At 34.4% G+C, this 21,293-nt stretch overlaps 2 protein-coding genes across 2 annotated transcripts in view; one reads left to right on the top strand and one right to left on the bottom strand.

Annotated features, from left to right (window-relative positions):
- Ncc69 (sodium chloride cotransporter 69) overlaps positions 1-7,546 on the bottom strand; it is a 52,363-nt gene extending 44,817 nt beyond the window's left edge. The window contains exon 1 of the mRNA XM_089707172.1: positions 6,835-7,546. Within this exon, the coding sequence (XP_089563298.1) occupies positions 6,835-7,209 (375 nt within the window). The 5' untranslated portion in view covers positions 7,210-7,546. The remainder of the gene's footprint in view (positions 1-6,834) is intronic.
- A 484-nt stretch (positions 7,547-8,030) lies between these two features.
- LOC149480159 (arrestin domain-containing protein 4-like) lies at positions 8,031-20,702 on the top strand. The gene is made up of 7 exons (XM_089707218.1): positions 8,031-8,391; positions 10,501-10,656; positions 13,401-13,609; positions 16,020-16,199; positions 16,623-16,808; positions 19,225-19,971; positions 20,416-20,702. Exons 1-7 carry the CDS (start codon positions 8,277-8,279, stop codon positions 20,476-20,478), a joined length of 1,656 nt encoding a protein of 551 aa, XP_089563344.1. The 5' UTR covers positions 8,031-8,276; the 3' UTR covers positions 20,479-20,702.
- Positions 20,703-21,293: the final 591 nt, after the last annotated feature.

Here is a 21,293-nt window from a genome sequence, read left to right as displayed (position 1 = left end):
AATCATTGCACAACGGAGAATCGGCTTTCTGCATTAAATGTGCAAACTTATTCGATGGAATATGTCCCGAACATAATCTTAAAATAGTTGTCGTTTTAATTTAATTAAAAAATAATAATTTTATTCAAAGTAAAATGGTAGGTATCTATAAATATTTGGTAGAAAGTTTGCCAATCTTTGAAATAAATATCAATATCAGTACAATAACAAAAAAAATATTGGTTGTTTGTAAAGTAGGTTTAGGATCGAGATGTTTACGTGATAACGTCTTATTGGTGGCAGCGCTCGAGATGAGACGGGAGATCGGTCCGTCTCTCTCTCGTTATACCTGCGATCGCGCTCGTGAGGTTTTGGTGTGACACAAGTTTCTGAACATGTCACCCGACTAAAACGATTTTAAAAACGTTATCACGTTAAAAAAAATTATCTTACTTCAAATATAACATTACACTATTGCTCTACAATAATGAATAATCTCGTTGGAAAGAAATAAATTAGAATAAAAAGGTTTAATAATAAAAGCTTACGTAAAACATAGTAGGATATTAGTGAATGATATAAAAATATTCAGAATTATGCAGCAGATGCCATATAACATGCAAATGAACAAGTTTATTCAATGGAATCTTCCTAATAGGTAAATACTAAATTTATTAGCATTTATAATTTATTTATTAGTAATGTCACTATTAATTATTATAACTAATGCATAAACTATTTCAAACACATTAAAAACTACGATAAAATATGTTCAATTCGACGCAGACTGACTCGTATTTGCAGCTCTACAATACCAGATAAAATATTATTTTAAACGAAATGTTATCGCAATTGAACAAGTTTGCTGTTACATATTTATAATGAATTTTATTATATTTAATAATACATATGTACAGTACATTTTAATTTCATTCTCATCTAATACAATTTGAATTAAATTTCCATTATATAGATCACAAAACGTTAATTAATCGCTCTGAAGACCAAATCAACGCGGTATTAAGAAATCTTAAAAGCCGTCTAAAGCAAGAATAACTTCAATATGAAATATAAAGTAGTGGCAGGGCAACCTTAAAAACCTTCTAAGCCAAGACATAACTTCAAAAAGGCGAGATCACTTGTCCAATTTACGGCCCCTTCACCTGGCCAAGACGCTCGCGAGGCTATGGGAAGCGGCACTTATCCAATTGACCATATTATGATTTATGGCTGACCAACATAGGTGCATTCTATTATTTGTTTTCCTTATAGCTATGATACCTATGACATGGTATTTCGTACGGCGAAGCAATTATCAATTATTCGATGTAACAATTATTTTAATTCCCCTCGCTTATTCTGTTAAGTGACTTACCTATGTACATTATGAAAAGCAAGCTGGAAATTCTCATCTATAATTATAGATGTTTATATAATCTTTATGAAACCTTATTTGTAAGTTAGAAAGAGAAAAAAAGAATCAATAATACTGATAATATACCGCGGAGCATATTGCGTTTACGTCATTTATACTGATTGTGAGAAAATGTATTAGGTAGTGTAATAAATTAATTCAAACATATTACATACATACATATTACATCATGTACGTTTTCAATTATATTTTTGTATTCTCATACTTGCAAAATTCAGTCATATTTAGCCGGTAGCTTAAGAAAGAGATTTTCCGCAGTTCATGTACAATATCTCGAATTATAAAATTAAAAGCATAACATAACATTGCAGTCTCGTAAATTAGTCTCATACATTATAGACCGGGAGATACTGACACAAAATTTCGAGTCATTTGTAACAGGATGGCGGTTCTACAGGGGTCTTAGTACGCAATTACAAAAAGAAAAATGATGGTGTGAACGCTGGTACCGGTGGGTTAGTCGCGTGGGCGTTAGTCGAACTCGTCGGAAAAATAGCGAAAGTCAAACGATTTGTAACACAAAAATTTTAGAATTTACCGATAGCCCATAAAAAAGAAGTAGGCGGTAGTGTCATGCCATACTTTTCCGGTATGACTTACAGCCCGCCATACCGACGCGAATGTGTTGATTTAAAAAAAACAATTATTCAACCATTTGTACCAAGCTAACTTTTGCACAGGTAACCATCGTCGTGCAGCCATTTACGAAAATCGCCATGCCATACTTTTCGGACGATTCCAAATGGTCGCCATACCGCCGAAAATCTGCAAATTTTTTTTATTTCGCCTATCTTTTTGTACCAGTATTGCATTTGGCTTTTTGGAGAGTATTTGATAAAATGTGACCATTATTATATTTGCCATACTTCTAGTTGGGGGAAAAAGTGCTGTCATACTTGAAAAATAAATTTATTATTAACTAGCGACCCGCCCCGGCTTCGCACGGGTGCAATGCTGATACTAAATACACTACAGAAAAACTGTGAACGTTGTATATAAAAACATAGCGGCCCGCTCCGACTTCGTATAGATAGCCTGGCGGCCGGCCGGTACCGCCGCAAACGCTACGTCCCGCAATTTTTAAATCTGTAATATCTTCGAAAATATTCACTTAAATCATACGGTGTAAAGGGCCATATAGATCTATATTAAACGAACAATGTATTCAAGGTATTTAATTGGTTAAGGATTAATGCTGTATTGGTTAAAATCGCATCGAAAATTAGCCATTATTTTTCGTAAAAAGTAAATGACAAAAAAATGTTATTGTGGGTTATCCATAAGAGATAGACATATACCATCGCGGACTTTTCTATAGACCTTTTCAATGTGTATAATACTTAGTACATTATTTTGATAAAACTCGTAGGGTTCAGCCTGCGTTTGCAATGTAAGCGGAAAAAATGTAATTCTTTACGACATCACTTTAGAAACCTCAAAAATAACAGTACTTCTCCACTATTTAATGGATGTTATTATACATATAAACCTTCCTCTTGAATCACTCTATCTATTAAAAAAAACCGCATCAAAATCCGTTGCGTAGTTTCAAAGATTTAAGCGTACAAAGGGACATAGGGACATAAGGACATAGGGACAGGGAAATCGACTGTGTTTTATACTATGTAGTGATTTATATAAGTGAAGATTTCCAACACCTAGATCTTTGAAATTTTGTATTTATATTCGTTGATCCTCAAACTTACAGGAAAAATAAGTGCCATACTGTTACAAATCGTTTGACTTTCGCTATTTTCCGACGAGTTCGACTAACGCCCACGCGACTAAGCCGCCGGTACCAGCGTTCACACCATCATTTTTCTTTTTGTCATTGCGTACTAAGAACCCTGTAGAACCGCCATCCTGTTACAAATGACTCGAAATTTTGTGTCAGTATCTCCCGGTCTATTACACATTGTATAAAACCCACGCATTGAGAAATATCAAATTCAATGTGACGACAGATTGATTTAATTTGTAGTTAGCTTATCTGTACTACATAATTGTTAGTTTGGTTCCAGTTTTTTGGTGCGATAATTACAACATTGCAATTATAAAAGAGTTCCCCTCTTAAAAAAAATATATTTACATTACGCTTTGCTATTTATTAAAACTTCTTATCATTTATTGGTTAGGTTGAGGATATAAGAGGAAATAATGCAAAATAAATATTTTTAGCGCGAAATATTATGTAAATGTTTCTATTCATATTTCTCATAATATTTACTATGCTTTCATCCATGGGTTATGTGAGAGACCAGAATTATTATTATTGTATATGTTTGAGTTATTCTAAACATTATGCATAAGCTGGAATTCTGTCCATTTTGTCATGAAAACATACAATTGTAGCCTCGAAAACGCATTTCATCTATGAGTATGAGTTTTCGTTTATCCAGTAACCATGTTTCACATCTGATTCTCTTACTGATTTTATATTATGTATCAGCAAAATGGCAAAGCTTCTGTAAGAGACTAAGACTCTACTCTCGACTTCCGAGTTGTGACGATACCCAGCAGCCGATAACAGCCAGAGCAAGTACTTTTGGGAAGCAATTTCAGTGTTTTCCAGAATTATTTTAATCGCATAAATATTTCAAAAGTTATGACGAATTGATAAAATATAGAGACAATTTACAAAGGCGTCTTTACTATGAATGGATTAAGCCTTCCATGAATGCCAACTGATTATATTGCTAAAACATAATAGCCACCATAAATCTAATTGTTTTAAATAATCCTTGAATTCAATATGCACTATGAGTCATATAATACAATAAATAGCATTTGTTAGATCAGTGATAACTCCAACAAAGGCATTCAGGGCTTTTAATTGTTCAGGAACTTGCATGTTATCAGCTTATCTGTTCAGGTAAAATGGCCGTCGCATGAAGTCATTGTTATTTGTGCTTTATTTAATTATATTAGGTGGCCTATGCGTTGTAGCACTCCTATTTGCATATTTTACAAGCCACTCACTTTGCGTCAATGCAACTGAAGGAAAATAATAATATGCCTAATTTAAAAACTAGTTCTGTCCAGCGATTTCAAAGACAAAAAGGTCAATCGCACGTCAATCGCCTATTTAATATTTTTGATCCTGGATTTTTGACTATTTTCATTCCTGACTAAAGCGCGTCACACACGGTGAAGATACTATAATATTTTATCTTAAGATACTGTTATATTTTACAGTACAGTTTTTTTAACAGTATCTTAAGATAAAATACTATAGTATCTTCACCGTGTGTGACGCGCTTTAGCCGTAAAAGCGTAAGATATAGGTACTTTCGCATGTACAATATTAGAATCACATTAGAAACTCTTTCCACACACCTATGGAATTATTTATCTCTCGCATTGAGCTTTCCATACCTGTTTTACAAGGATCAGTGACTTCTTGCAAATGTTACAAGGACATACTATGACAACGTTCTATGAATAAAACGTTTATGACCAGTCAACGAAACTTAACTTAGGTACGTTATTATGAACGTATGATGAGTAAAAAAATTGTATAATTTTACAACCTATGAAATATATTATGGCCTTCGCAAATTCTAGGATACGGCTGACAACGAACGCGTGGAGGTATCAAGCTGAAATTAATATTGAATATTAAAGTCTACTGTCCCTTGAAGCTCCTGGAAGCTGTGAAAGATGCTGCCGTTTATGCCGCTTTCACAAATTTCGTTATACGCAAGGGATCAAAACCTACAGGGTACTTCCCGAGTCTTGAAATTTGGTACAAAGCAACGTCATAGCACAGATAAAGGAAAAATTGCTAAAAGCATAAATTTATAGTAATAAAGTTGCAATATAATAAAAAATAGGTTTCTTCAGAGCCCTCGGTGCGCGAGTCATACGTGCACTTGGCTGGTTTTATTATCTACGAAAGAACGGGTCAAGGGTGAGCTGCCTATTTACCTATAGTTATAATATTATCCTTGGCTAAGTTCCACCCCTCTTTAATTAATTTGTTTATTATTTAATACTTATTTATGCCACCTTCGCTTTGAAAATAACAAAGCGTATCGCCGAAAAAAGATAGAGCTCCTATAAGTTATATGCCTCTACTTCCTACTTTATTTTATTATTTCATAGGTATTTCATTTAGACTTAAGAGCATGGAAATATTATGATAGAGCAAATATTTCTGCATTAGAATTATGACACAATTGACTTGCTTACTTTAAAATTAAAATTAAATACACTTGCTATCAAATAAAACGGAGTAAATTTTAACATTAAATATGATATGATATTATGTCAATGAAAACCAAAAAAAACCGGCCAAGTGCGAGTCGGGCTCGCGCACAAAGGGTTCCGTAGCAGCAAATATAATAAATTACAGTTAAATCAACCTATCTCAAAAACTATAAGAGATACTTTGATCAAACCAAAAATCGTTGAAAGAGTTAATTAGCATGCATCACCTCTATTTTTTTTAGAATTTTATACCCCGTAGTTATAAAAATAGAGGGGGGGGGGACATACTTTTTACGACTTTGAGAGCTGATATCTCAAAAACCGTTCACTTTAAGAAAAATGTTTTTTAGAAAACTTTATATCATTTTAAAAGACCTTTCCATTGATACCCCACACGGGTATGTACATCGAAAAAAAAAATTTCATCCCTCAGTTACATGTATGGGGGGCCCCACCCCCAATTCTTTTTTTTACTATTTAGTGTCATATTTTTGTAGCGGTTCATACAACACATATTCCCATCAAATTTCATCACTGTAGTACTTATAGTTTCCGAGTAAATCGGCTGTGACAGACGGACAGACGGACAGACGGACAGACGGACATGACGAAACTATAAGGGTTCCGTTTTTGCCATTTTGGCTACGGAACCCTAAAAAATGAAGTAGGTATAATTCTATAAATGAAATGTATAAATTAACATACTAAAAGTTCCGTTAAATATTTTTATAAGTGTGGCACACCTTTATTTAAAAATTGAATAAAATCATACACTCTCTAATAGAATCAGTTCCTAGCATGTATCTTAAATTGGTACCCGTATAACAACATCATTGTTTCATTCTATGAACTAGTTATATGCTGTTACAGTATAGCGAGCTACTCTACAAAATGGAGGTATCCTTTTCTAATGATTCTTATACACTTCAGGCTCATACTAGACTGAAAAACCTGATTATTGAATATTATAAAAATCACAGAAATAAAAATAGATGTTTACTCATAAACCAATGTTGGTAGAGACATACTAAAGGTAGAGTTAAGAGTATATACAGAGCTTAATATATCTAAGTCTTCAGTAGTATTTTTTTTATTTTACCTGGGTACGTCTTGGCAGAGTTAATTTATATAATATGATCACTATGCATAATATTCTACTTAGTAATATACTTAGTAGTAATAAATAATTAAAATATAAAATCTCAGCTAACCTGAAATCTAGTAGCAGATGGTTGATCTTTAAATCTTGAGGGTTTCTCAATGTCACGGAAGCTACTTTTCGTCACAGCCGATTTTCGCATAATCTCTCCATGATTCGGTTTATCCAGTAATTTATCACCCTCTTCTTTAGCCCTGAAATGTAGCCCGGATTCCACGTCAACGTCCGGCTTAGGCAAATCAGTGGGATACTGGATATTCCCATTTGTTGCAGCCATCGATTTCGCCGAGCTTATCTTCCTAAAACGTCCAATAATAATATCTTCTTCATCGTTTGCTTGACCACTTTGGTTCGCCGGCGTTTGCTTATTTGGATCCATCTCCACTCTCACAGGGCTCAATTCTATATCTTTCTGTTGCGATCCCATTTTAAGCTTTGATCCCAAATTGATACACTCAAACTGAAATCACGTTTAATACAGAAAATTCATTTGTAGTTTATTTTCCGAGCTTTATTAACTTCCGATTTTGCAATCACGGTTTTCTATTACACGATCGTCGAAGTTCATATGTTATTTTACAAATACATAGAATTCAACATATTAAAATATTTATTACAAAAAAAGTTATGAAAAAGTGCAATATTCATAACTAAAAAAAAATAAATTGGATAAAATCCCTTTCCAAAGCATGACAAAATTTAAAGAACGCGGAACAAACACGCGCAAATAAAGCGATACAGTCATCTGCCAATAGCGACGACGAGCCACAGACTAACCATAAATTGAGCAACGAAGTCTCTGAAAGCTGAAAGTTTGCCTATGGCAGTGTTGCCAAGCATTTTCCTTTTTTCACCTCAAAGTTTTTCACATCTGAAACCCTTCAACCTGTGCCTTCAACTTTTTAAAATCTTTTATGTATGAAAAAATACCAAGGCTCGTTGATTACCTTACGTTGATCTTACGTGATCATCAGAAAAATAAGAAGTAACTAAACATTTCATTAGAAAGCAAAGGTGAATATGAATTAATATTTAGTAACTCATTTCTAAATCATAATTAATAACTGACTGACTTACTTACTTACGTTACGCTTTATAACTGTATTTTTAAAACCATTTTAAATTAATGTGATGCCATCCAATCGATTTCACCGATTCACCGAAGCTTTCGTATTCAGGACTACAAAATAAAGTTATAAAAAATTGTCAGCACAGATGTCAATGTCGATTGTCAAAGTCATAATTGTATTCGTCTTCCGGCCGGGCCGGGCACTTCCAAAAACGAAAATAAACCTTATAGTACACGCCTACTTGCTGGCTCGGGTGGAGCAATATAAAAAATTAACATCCTTTTTAAATCTATTCAAATTTCTACAATAGGGTCTGGGTGACCTTGCGTACCTTTGCAAAAATATGCTAATCGTTTACATAATTATTTAATTTGTATAGTGATTATTGTCTAATCAGTATTCGTATAATAATTTTGTATGCGCCATGGGTTTTGATGAAGGCAGCATAATTTTGAACAGTGAGAATGGAGCCTATTATCCCGGCCAGACGATCCATGCAAGACTGGTTTTTAAACAGGATAAAGTGAAGAAATTTCGCGGTAAGTTGTAAATTGTTTATCTACTTTCTGTGCAATAAAAATATATGCATTGCGAGTGTTTAATATGATGTCCACTTAGCAACAGGTAGCTCAAAAGATTTCAAAAAGCATACAAATATTTTACATACAATAATATCTATGTCTAATCATATAAATTTAAATTACCCCATTACACTTTTCATTGGTATGTATTTTAATAGCCACTTATCTTACCTTTCTCTTAAGTTATTTTATCTCTGAAGTCCATTGTAAAGTTACTTGTAAGAGGCCTTACAGATGGTCTGTTTAGTGCGACTGTAGTTTTGAATCGCAGGATTAATAAGAATATAAAATATATTGTTCTGTTAAAACCCAAAAGGGGATTGTTAAGCATGATTCTCGCTACATTTCTCTGGGGCCGTGCTGTGCTGAAGCTGGTAACCAAATGAATATTTATGCAACCCTAGAGCATACAGACTACTCATATATAAAACAAAATATGTGTAATAAGCCTTTGTTCCATTATAAGTAGTCTTTATAAATAAAATGGTTAAAATGTTCAATATTTATCATCCATATCCGAAGCCAAGCCCAAGTGGAGAAAAAACAAACTTTTTAATCAAATCATTAATATCCATTTGGTCATTATTGAGTTATAATTGATGTTTACATCTAACCTTACAAGACTTTTGAAGATGTAGAAGATGATGATAAGATATTGTGAATATATGTATAAAAACTACAAGCTTCCGCCCGCGGCTTCGCCTGCATGGTGTTTTGATAAAAGGTACTCTATGTTCTTTCTCAGGGTCTAAAGATTGTCAGTGCCAAATTTAATCAACATCGGTTGAGAGGTTTAAGCGGGACAGACAGACAGACATACAGAGTTACTTTCGCATTTATAATATTAGTAGGGATAGTAGGGATTTAGAGTAAAAACAATTAAATGTAAGATTTTAGACAGCGCTAGCCAAGCTCAGCTAGACACACAGAAAAACACACAGGAAAATCTATTTTCCTTAAAACAAGTTTATTGATTGATTGCTACTTGCAAAACAAGTCTTGTAATATACCTGTTATAACCCAATTTAGGAGCTGTAACCTAGAACTATAATAAAAGAGTAATATCGCACAACTCCAAGAAAAATAATACACTCAAATATCTTCAATAATATTAATATTTTATTTTTGCTTCAGTACCAAAATTTATTATAAACTAGCTGTGCCCTGCGGTTTTACCCGCATTGCTCGGCTCCTGTTGGTCTTAGCGTGATGATATATAGCCTATAGCCTTCCTCGATAAATGGGCTATCTAACACCGAAAGAATTTTTCAAATCAGACCAGTAGTTCCTGAGATAAGCGCGTTCAAACAAACAAACAAACTCTTCAGCTTTATAATATGTATTAGTATAGATGTGAAAGTTTGTGAGGATGTGTATGTGTGTGTTTGCTACTCTTTCACGCAAATACTTCTGAACCGAATAACAATGAAATTAAGCACACATATAGAGGGTAACTTGGATTAACACATAGGTTTTATCCCGGAAATACCACGGGTATGGGAACTATGCGGGTTTCTCGTTGAGAATGCGAAAGCTAGTATTTATAAAATGAAATAAGTAAATGAATACAATAAAGTTTATAACATTAATTTTTAATTTAAATAAGATCACCAATACTATTGAATTATCTAATTGGTGTTAGTAGGTATTCTATATTTATTTTTAATAATTGAACTATACCATAAAATCCAATCACAAGCTTTTATTGCCATTGGCCTTGAATGTTCATTAGTTTTGACTTTGTTGGGTTAATTGTTGTGTCTGCTTTTAAAGTTTATCATCTTTTTGTAGACCGAAATTGTGTAAAACTAGGGAATTTCGATACTTTTTTTAATGCATTTTGCAGTTCATGTTAAATTTTTTTAATGCAATTGATCCAGCTGAGTATAATGTGCATTAAAAAATAATTCATTAGTTCATATTATTAGATAAATGGCTCAATACAGTTTTTTTTACTATTATTCCCCTTTACAGTTTTTTTTACTATTATTTATTTATAGAGGGTTGAATTTTTACAGATTTATAGCAACTATATTTTACATAAATAACTATTTCATACTTCTTCAGGTATCTACGCGAAAATAAAGGGATACTGCGAAGTTCGTTGGACGACTAGACACACTCGTAGGACCGCAAACAACAGAAATGAGACGTATGAGCGAGTACATGAATCCCATGAGGAGTATATTAATCGGAAGGTCTATCTCGTGGGAGGGGAAAACGGTAAGTCTTTGTGAGTATTAACGAAATTAAAAAAAAGAGCGTGTGTTCCGAGCATACGTGTCAGAAATGAAACTTCTTTGGCAAGTTTCAAAGATACCAAAATCGTCGCTTTTTTCCATGACGTGACGGTGGTTACCTATCTTAATCTCGAATTTTAATATTCCGAATATCATAATCCAGAAAACGTTTGGACATTTTTTCATAACCCCGAATTTTAAAATTTCGAAGTTTTGTTTGTCATATAATCGCAACTCCGAATTTCATTTGCCCATTTCTTTATTTGTACGACGTTTTACAATCCAGACGAATGAAATCCAGACATACGAAATCTAAATGCACAAAATCCAGATGACCGTAATCCATATGCACGAAAGCCAGATTTTTAAAACACAAATTTTTGAAATACAGTTAATTGATATCCAGACAAACAATGTCCAGATTTTTGAAATTCAAATAAACGATATCCAGCGAAACGAAATCCTTCTGCATGAGGGGTCACAGTTCAAACCTAACCTAACCTACTGAGTCGAATTTGACACTTAAACCTTTCTGTAATGGGCAAGTAAAACCATAGCGAGTCGGTTCTGGCACTCGCCGGCCGCTGCCGCGGCACGCTCGCTTCGCTCGCTCGGCTCGTGCATGGGGGGGTCACAGTTCAAACCTAACCTAACCTACTGAGTCGAATTTGACACTTAAACCTTTCTGTAATAGGCAAGTAAAACAATAGCGAGTCGGTTCTGGCACTCGCCGGCCGCTGCCGCGGCACGCTCGCTTCGCTCGCTCGGCTCGTGCATGGGGGGTCACAGTTCAAACCTAACCTAACCTACTGAGTCGAATTTGACACTTAAACCTTTCTGTAATGGGCAAGTAAAACAATAGCGAGTCAGTTCTAGCGTGGGGGTCGTAGTTCAAACCTAACCTACTGAGTCGACTTTGACACTAAAACCGGTCTGTAATGGACAAGTAAAACAATAAATTTACTTACTGACAATGTTTATTTTCAGTCGATAGTAAAGGTATAATCACGATTGTATGGAAATCAAATAAAAAGATTATGAAAATCTGGCAATAGTTTATCTGTTATACTATTATATGGGAACCAAATAAAAAGATTATGAAAATTTGGCAATAGTTTATTTGGAAAATGGTACGATGGTAAACAAAAAAAAGTATTCTGAGAATCTGGTATAATGAGATCTGGATTATGAGAATACGGGAAACAAAAAAATACTTTTTAAAAATCTGGTTTTGGTGCATCTGGAAATTGATTCATCTGGGAAATTAAAAAAGGAATTTTAAAAATTTGTCATTCATTACATCTGTCTTTTAAAAGTTCTAACAACCGTTTTCGGGGTTTTAAGATTCGGGTAATAGAAATTCGAGTTTTTAATAGGTTACCCGTGACGGTACTGCCATGATGCGACCTTGAAATTTTACTCTCACGCTTAAAGAAGTTTCACTTAAAAAAGTAAAAACTTTGTAGGTAGTTAATAATGCCACCAAAGATACAGTTCTTCTTAGACATCTTTTTGATGACACAATATCTGTTTATGTTATGAATTTGTGAGATGAAATAAAACTAAATGATTTAAATGCCATATTTTTCCAATATCTTGATAATTCCATACAAAAGTAAGACTAAAACTTATTCTCGTATGAACATGGTAACAATGAGCTAAGTTTTCAAGGTCTACTACCATAATATACGCAACATTAGTTCGCCTTTAGTTACCGACAACATGTGCAATGTATAGTGATATAATTTAAGATAATGATTTAGTTCAAACACATGTGAAAAAGCGAGACAAATATGTTCCATGGGAAATCAAATACATATGTACCTGTACTATTGTCATAGGCATATTAATTTTAGGGATAGAATTCATATCTTGGCTCTGTCATGTGTCTCTTTTTCTGCAACTATATAACATGTGTCCTTTTCTATTCAAAGTGGAATGAAGCATTCAGAATCAATAAAAATATTAGTCACGTCATAGCTTCAAATACTTAGTTAATCTAATTAAAAAATAACTGACAACGTGTTGATCAAGATGAAATTAATTAGGTTCTCTTTAGTTTAATTTAATTCAAAACCTATCGACGGACGGTTTGATTCAAATTTTAATTGCGAAGCGCCGACTTTCAAATAAAAAATAATAGAAGAGTTATATAGGCTAATTATTAACATACCCAAAAACAAACAGTAGAATGGAGAACCTCCTCAAATCAAGTCTATTAAAAAAAACCGTTATCGGAACCTAAGGTCAAGCATACCATAAATTGCGGAACAAAGTATCATAGAATTAAACAATCGAATCTATCATTGCAAACCTTTTCAAACAGCGAACTAAAATGTGTGTTCAACATATAGGAATGTTCCTAGAGTTTTTATTTAGCCACGATTGATATTGACCTTGCTACTAAATGCAAGAATATTTTTAATTTTTGCAATCGTTGATGTCATATTGTTATGTTTTCATACAAGCTTGTTCTATTTACGAGGTGGAAACTGCATCTAAAATATAATGTATTTTGCTATGGATTAGATGAACAAGAATAAATGTGGTAAATTATTGTTGCTTAGAGAGCATATATTCGCTGGATTAGTGACGTCTTTTAAAACTCTTCTAAGTAGGAGAGAAGATGAGAGGCTATAAAGCATACTTGTACAGATCCATAGTTCCCGAGATAACTCCCATCAAACAACTTTTCTAATAGGTATTATAGATTTAATATATTTCTAGGTGATCATGAGTTACCACCAGGGGACCATGACTTACCCTTCAACTTCACTCTACCACCAAACTGCCCGTCCTCTTTCGAAGGCAGTGCCGGCCATGTTCGCTATGAAATAAAGGTGGTGGTCGACAGAGCATTCAAATTGGATCAAGAGAAAAAAGTCACTCTTAAAGTCATCGCGCCAGTCGACTTGAATGCTAACCCTTATTGTAAGGTAGGAGAGTTGGTTTTTGATTGTCTCGTTTTGTTATGGCGCTAAATTTGGGTTAATCTACAGATGTATAAGAGTAGTTTTTTATTAGGTCGAGTTCAAGTAATGGAAAATGGTTCGTTAGAATGTACATGACTCAGGACTAATTATAGATTTTACTATGTATAAAAAACACGAAAAAAAAAGTAGAATTTATATAATATTGTCAATACGTTTGGATATAAATTTCAATATCGATTAGCTTTATCCATATAACGATTTTTATTACTATACGTGATTTAATGCAGAGTTTAAAAACTCGAAACTGCCTGTCCCGGCGAACGTTGTTCTGCCTTATTCATATCACTTACTCACCGCACTTAGTCGTATAGGAGCTACCAACGTTGACAAGAGAGCATTTTAGTATAGTTGGTTCTTTGATATACTGTTCCTCTTGCTATTTCGGTTAGAGTCCGGGCTGTCTGGCTGGTCGCAGTGGTTGCGTTTATTAGTGCGCATCTTATCTGCACAGGAAAATATCCTTAATTTAAAGTCATTTTTTAACGCGTAATTTTTAATCTTTTGCCTTTAGATAGATCCATGAGACATAATTTTTTTATTGCAAGACGTTTTTTTCGTTGTTAAATAGGTGCCAGACGCAATTTTTTATTTGAAAATCATTAAAATGTCATCGAAATAAGTGAAATTCCATCAACATGAGTCCCCGTGAAGGATATACTATGTATAATATTCATTTTACTATTTACAATTTTTTAGCAACAATCTACCATGGTGCCTCCTTTTCCCAACGAACCTCAAATAGGACGTTAATGTAAACTTGATAAAAACCAAATATCATCAAATTCATATTAATACCCAAAAGTGTAATAAATATGAAACCATCTATTAAAAATATTAGTTTACTAATTATTCAATATAAGTATTAAAAAAGGATAATATAATATAAGTAATAAAGTTATTACTTACCTTTTAAGCGGAATCATGTTGATGTAATTTCACTTATTTCGATGACATTTTAATGATCTTGAAATAAAAAATTGCGTATGGCACCTATTTAACAACGAAAAAAACGTCTTGCAATAACAAATTTATGCCTGATGGATCTATCTAAAGGCAAAAGATTAAAAATTACGCGTTAATAAATGACTTTAAATTACGGATATTTTCCTGTGCGCACTAATAAACGCAACCACTACCGCCAGCCAGACAGCGCGGACTCTAACCGAAATAGCAAGAGAAACAGTATATCAAAAACCCATCTATACTAAAATGACTTTTTTTAAAACGTTAATAGCTCCCGTACCATAGAGAGATGAAAAAAAGATGATGGCCATTTGTCAGACCACCCATTATTATGTAGATTTCTATGTATCTACCCAATAGGCACCCAAAATTTCCAATCGGTCAAGCCGTTTCTGACGAACTTCAAACACACGAGAATTTTAATTATTGGATAAATAATAATAAATCTATCTATACTTATAATAAATCTGTAGAGAGGCCAATTCTGTACATGAAATATATTTAAAAAAAAACTATGAAGGGGTGATAAGGGATCGCTACTGATGCCAAAAATGCAATCAGTAAAATTTTTGTCTGTCTGTCTGTCTGTCTGTCTGTCTGTCTGTCTGTCTGTCTGTCTGTCTGTCTGTCTGTCTGTCTGTATATTCGTTATAGAAACAAAAACTACACGACGGATTTTAACCAAATTTGGCACAATTATTCTTCATACTCCTGGGCAGGTTATAGTAAAAGAATCATTTAAATCGGTGTAGAAACACCAAAGTTATACATGAAATACGCTATAAGTCATCGCGCGTGAATACAGAATCATGCCATAAGGATTATTTTTGTGTGTCAGTTGCCGCGTTCGACGCGCTTCGCGGCGGGAGCTATAAAAAGGCGGCGGGTCTGCACCCGTTTCGCGTTGTCATGGCATCACGTGTGAACGGCTGAACCGATTTCGATAATTCTTTTCTATTATATTCCTTGAAGTACGAGGATGGTTTTTATGTAGAGAAAACGTAAATATGTACCACGGGCGAAGCCGGGGCGGACCGCTAGTAATAAATAAATTCTTTATTTGACAACAAAAAAATATACATGTACATGCAATTATGGGATAACTTACATATAAGTAAAACATAAACCGTAGCTGTAGGTACAATTAATTGCAATATTTGAACAATGTCTCCTATGCTAGGAAATGTCCTGTGTTACAGGAGACATTTATCCATCCGTTGATACAAGTTATATACCTGAATATTATTACAATTCTATTCTATGCAAGTATCACTTTAGCCAAAAATTTGATGAAATTAAAAAAATAAACTCTTTACATTGTTCAATGTCATACAAATGTTAAATGAAATTGGTCAAATTGTTCAGAAAATGCTATTGTCTCCACAATCAGGAGCCAATGGAGTTCAACTTCGAAGACACATATTGCTGCTGCTGCATGGGCTCAGGGTCTACGGAGACGCTGGTGAAGCTCCCGCTGTCGGGGTACTGTCCGCGTCAGGTGGTGCCCGTGGAGGTCTCCTGTACCAACGGGGGGGTCGAGATTGATACCATTAAACTTATTATTAAGAAGGTCAGAGTGATATATGATTAGTTCTTAGTCTATACATAATCTTATAGCTTATGTACTTACTGAAAAAAAATGTGTGCGTGTACTAGTGTACACACGTAAGAAGTGAAACTTCTTTAAAAAAATAATTTACTATATGCAACTTTACAGACATACGTCGAATCACGCGTGGTAGGGATAAGAAAAAAGATGGCGCGTAACGGAAAAATGTCACGCGTAACGAAAAAATGTTACACTAAATTTTTTTCCAACAAAAAGAAGTTTCACTTCAAAAATAGGTAAATTCTCTATTTGTAGAATTATTTGGGTATCAAGCAGTGCCAAATCAAAATTCAGATTTTTTTAAACAATTGAAAAAAAACATGCAAAAAAATGTTCAAAACGATCAAAAACTTAACAAAGTCCTAATTTAAATAATAATTACAGAAAATCAGCTACATAGCGACAACCAACCCAGAGACGAAGCACACAAAGAGCGTGATAGCGGAAATCAAAAAGGGCCCCGTTCCCGCTAACACCACTCGAAATTGGAACGTAGAGATGGTCGTGCCAGATATCGATATATACAATATGGACAGTTGTAGATTCATCGATATCGATTATGTGTTTAAGGTGAGATATTTTTGACTGCCAGATGAGTGGCGATAAAATCTAAAAAATGTAGTTTGAAAAATTCTGTAAGCTTAAGAATTTTCCATATTAGTTAAATAGTTTTTGATCTTATGCATTGTAAGCAAACAATAGCAACCTATTCCTTAATCTTTAAAAAATAGTCTGGCTAAAGACGCGGCTTCGAATCCCGCCTCGTGATCGATTTTTTCTATTCTTTAAAAATGTATATATACAGGGTGTCCCAAAAAGTAGTGATGAACGGAAGCTGGGAGGTAGAGGACCTAGAGAGCTATCCGAATCACCCCCATGTATGTTATGCGATTTTTCGTATTTTCGGAGTTATGACATTTTTTTCAATTTTTCATCTATCGCTGAGTACGATGAGATTTTTATTTATGGTGACGTGACTTATTGCGCTAGATGCTTGATTTTTTTTGTGTGGTAAGCTGAAAGATAGGCCAATTCAGTATGGTAACATTTACTATCGTTAGATCTTCGAATGGAATAAAAAAAGAATTAAATGCCAAGAAAGATAAAATTACCCAGTATGTTCACAACTTCAAGGGCCCATAAAAAAATAAAATCACATAAAAAAAGTTTTCCATTTGGCTTTTAAAAACTCGCTCTATCTATCAGGTAGCTACCCTAAAAATTTCATTTTATTATTCAGAAGGCTTCAATCGAAAAATTGAAATCTAAATGTGGTAAGTGCAAAAATTTTATTAACATGATGATCATTAAAACCAAATTAAAACCCATAAATAGGTGTTTAATTACCAGAAATTTTTAAAATAACCCCGCTGTTGCTCAATGCAAGTGCGACATCACCGTAAAAAGTTGTCTTTTAAATGTCTGAATGCCCTTTTATCATTTTTAATGGTTTCTTCTGCTACTATGAATTTCCGGGTTATTTCGTCCAAATTGTAGCATTCTCTCAAGTAGCCGAGGTCTTTTTAGTATCCCCATTGAAACAAATCAATGGGGTTTAGGTCGAGGGACCGTGCAGGCCAGGCTTTAAGGCAGGCGTCACCAGCGCATGCGCAGGCTGCAACGACCAATCCATCTTTCAGGGTATCTTTGCCCTTTAGCCTGGCCTCGACGGTCCCCGGACATAAACCCTATTGATTTTTTTCCGTGGGGATACTACAAAGACGAGAGACTGCCACAATTTGAACGAAATAACCTGGAAATTCATAGTAGCAGAAGAAACCATTAAAAATGATAAAAGGGCATTCAGACATTTAAAAGACAACTTTTTACGGTGATGTCGCACTTGCACTGAGCAATAGCGGGGTCATTTTAAAAATTTCTGGTAATTAAACACCTTGTTATTGGTTTTAATTTGTTTTTATTAATCATCATGTTAATTCAATTTTTGCACTTACCTCATTTAGATTTCAATTTTTCGATTGAAGCCTTCTGAATAATAAAATGAAATTTTCAGGGTAGCTACCTGATAGATAGAGCAAGTTTTTAAAAGCCAAATGGAAAACTTTTTTTATGTGATTTTATTTTTTTACGGGCCCTTGAAGTGGAGAACATACTGGGTAATTTTATCTTTCTTGGCATTTTAATTCTTTTTTTTATTACCCGACTACGGCAAAGCAAAAGGAGGGTTATGATTTTGACAGGCTATGTATGTATGTATGTATGTATGTATGTATGTATGTATGTATGTATGTATGTTCATCTGTTCCCTCGTAACTTCTAAGCTACTTATCAGAATTCGACAAATGACATATCATTAGAAGCGTCTTAATTGTCCGCTGGTTATAGGCTATATGGGGTTTCACAAAATCTAATGTGGCGCCCTCTAGCGGACAAAACATACAGAGTAAAAAAATAAAGTTAAGATAAATATGCCGTGTTTGGTATCATTTGAAAGCTTTTTACTTGCACATTTTGAATATATATATATTACTAGCATTTGCTTGTGACTTTACCTGTATTCATGGGCTGATTGCATATAATTCACATCTTTTCGTTCATAGCTTCTTTATTAGTTCATCAATTTAACTTTTGTTTTATACTTTTTCAGCGTCGTTTTTTGTCGTAGTTGGGTTTTAGTTGTTTTACTTTTTATCTTGTTCCATTCAAAGATCTAACGATAGTAAATGTTACCATACTGAATTGGCCTATCTTTCAGCTTAGCACACAAAAAAAATCAAGCACCTTCCGCAATAATTGACGTCACCATGAGTGAAAATATCACCGTACTCGGCGATAGGTGAAAAATTGAAAAAAACGTCATAACTCCGAAAATACGAAAAATCGCATAACATACATGGGGGTGATTCGGATAGCCCTTTAGGTCCTCTACCTCCCAGCTTCCGTTCATCACTACTTTTTGGGACACCCTGTATAAAGCATTCAATAATAATTATTAACTACTCTATAATATTAACGATATTTCCAGGTTGTAGTAAGTCCAAGTGGTTGCCATAGCGACACAGAAGGCTCGAAACGCCTTGTCATCGGAAACATAGCGCTAGTCGGCTATCAGGACAATATTCCGAACCCGCTGCAAGATCAAATGCCGCAAGTGACCACCCCTCTTATTAACGAGCCTTTGAACGCATCTCCTTACCCTAATAGAAATCCACCGTATACTGGAAGTATGCAGAATCTAGCAAATTCACCATATCCTAATGCTATTTCACCCTATCCTCAGAATCCTCCCCATCCTGGGGCAAGTCCGTACCCTACTGGACCAAATCCTCCATACCCGGCACCTTCGCCTATACCAGGAAATAAATCACCTTATCCTGCACCATCCCCTATCCCGGGAAATAACCCGCCCTACCCAGTTCCATCCCCAATACCTGGACACAACCCACCCTACCCAGTTCCATCTCCTATTCCAGGAAATAACCCGCCCTATCCAGTAACATCCCCGATTCCAGGAAATAACCCACCATATCCTACATCTTCTCCTTATCCTACAAACTCTAATAATGCGCCATATACTCCGCAAACTGTACCGTATCCTATTTCACAAAATAGCACGCCCTATCCTCAAAATCCTCCCCATCCTCAAAATCCTCCCCATCCTCAAAGCAGCCCGTATCCTAGTCAGGGAACAGGACTTAAGACGGGAACATTTGGTTTTGCTGTACCTGGAATGCCTGTTAGAACTTCGGACAATGCTCCTAATCCTACCTCGGTAAGTTACACTTAAAAAATTATCTATACTTAATATTATAAAGCTGAAGAGTTTGTTTGTTTGTTTGTTTGAACGCGCTAATCTCAAGAACTACTGGTCCGATTTGAAAAATTATTTTGGTGTTGGATAGCCCATTTATCGAGGAAGGCTAAAGGCTATATATCATCACGCTAAGAACAACGGAAGCGGAGCCACGCGGGTGAAACCGCGGACTGCAGCTAGTTTGAAATATTACTGCTCAATTTAATAATAAGTAAAATCTTTTAAAAAGCATTTTTCAATAATAGTAGAGCTCGGTGTAAAAGACTCATAGATATGCTAAATTTTTTTTTAAATAAAAAAAAAAAAAAAAAAAAACTCTTTTTAGGTAAAACACATTTTGATAATTATAGTCTATAAGAATTCATATATATTTTCAAATATTTATTATCTTTTTCTTTTTAGCCAATGTCGAACATGAATCCATATGCTACAGCCAGCGCTCCGCCCGACACTCCTGATAAATAAAGTGAAAATTATTCATTGAAATGCTATATTTTTGTAACAAGCAACACTTTTATATGATTTTTTTTATTTGTAAAATTATTTAGAACTATGTGATTTTTTTATTATTTACAGAACAATAATGAGTCTTTATTTAGTACATAAAAAAATTATATTAATTAAAGCAATGATGTTTAGAACACATTACCTCCACTTATATTTAGTTATTAATATTTATAAGATCGTCGAATATACTACGTGACCAAGCCAACTAGACCCTTTTCAACTGTGACGTCACCCGCCCATGTCTCGGGTACAGATAGCAAAATAAAAATATTAATAATATCACTGTTCGCTCTCCGCTATGAATAGTCTTATTTTTCCCCATTTCGAGGGCTGTCTATGAATAACAACACAGTAAAAACTTAAACAAATAACAACGAAAAACTTAACAGTCAACAACAAGCTTTAACGATTAATAATAAAAAGTACAGAAATAACTAGCGATGCGAAACGTACGAATGCGTCGATGCTGCGAACCGTACTAAGGCGAACGCGGTACCTGAGGCGGTAAGCGGGCGGGGAGGCCGCATTCCACCCGAGCGTCTAGTTGGCTTGGTCGAATAATAAGTGTTTTATTCATGTTTTAGTAGTATACGTAGATGTTAGGTGCTTCAAGATTATTTTCGGTTATATTTCTTGAAAAGTTAATTTTTACAAATTATCTGATTTATGGTCTAGAAAGTGGTGTTTTTGTTAACTTTTAAAATGGTGCTGAAGTTTTGAAATTACTGTACCTAGAATTCAATGTTCAATCAATCTTTAATGTTGCCTACTAA

This window comes from Colias philodice, chromosome 19 (genome assembly GCF_061535455.1).
Source record: "Colias philodice isolate Cphi_HAF_F1 chromosome 19, ilColPhil1 Martin Lab GWU primary, whole genome shotgun sequence".
Classification (NCBI taxonomy): Eukaryota; Metazoa; Arthropoda; class Insecta; order Lepidoptera; family Pieridae; genus Colias; species Colias philodice.
Note: the sequence above shows the minus strand (reverse complement) of the source record. Positions and strands in the feature narration are given on the sequence as shown.

What these genes read in the sequence shown, in the direction of transcription:
- LOC149480159 (XM_089707218.1), top strand. Translation starts at nt 8,277, where the DNA reads ATGGGTTTTGATGAAGGCAGCATAATTTTGAACAGTGAGAATGGAGCC. An exon ending in ATATCGATTATGTGTTTAAG is followed by an intron (nt 16,809 to 19,224) that starts GTGAGATATTTT and finishes CGATATTTCCAG; the next exon opens with GTTGTAGTAAGTCCAAGTGG. An exon ending in ATGCTCCTAATCCTACCTCG is followed by an intron (nt 19,972 to 20,415) that starts GTAAGTTACACT and finishes TTTTCTTTTTAG; the next exon opens with CCAATGTCGAACATGAATCC.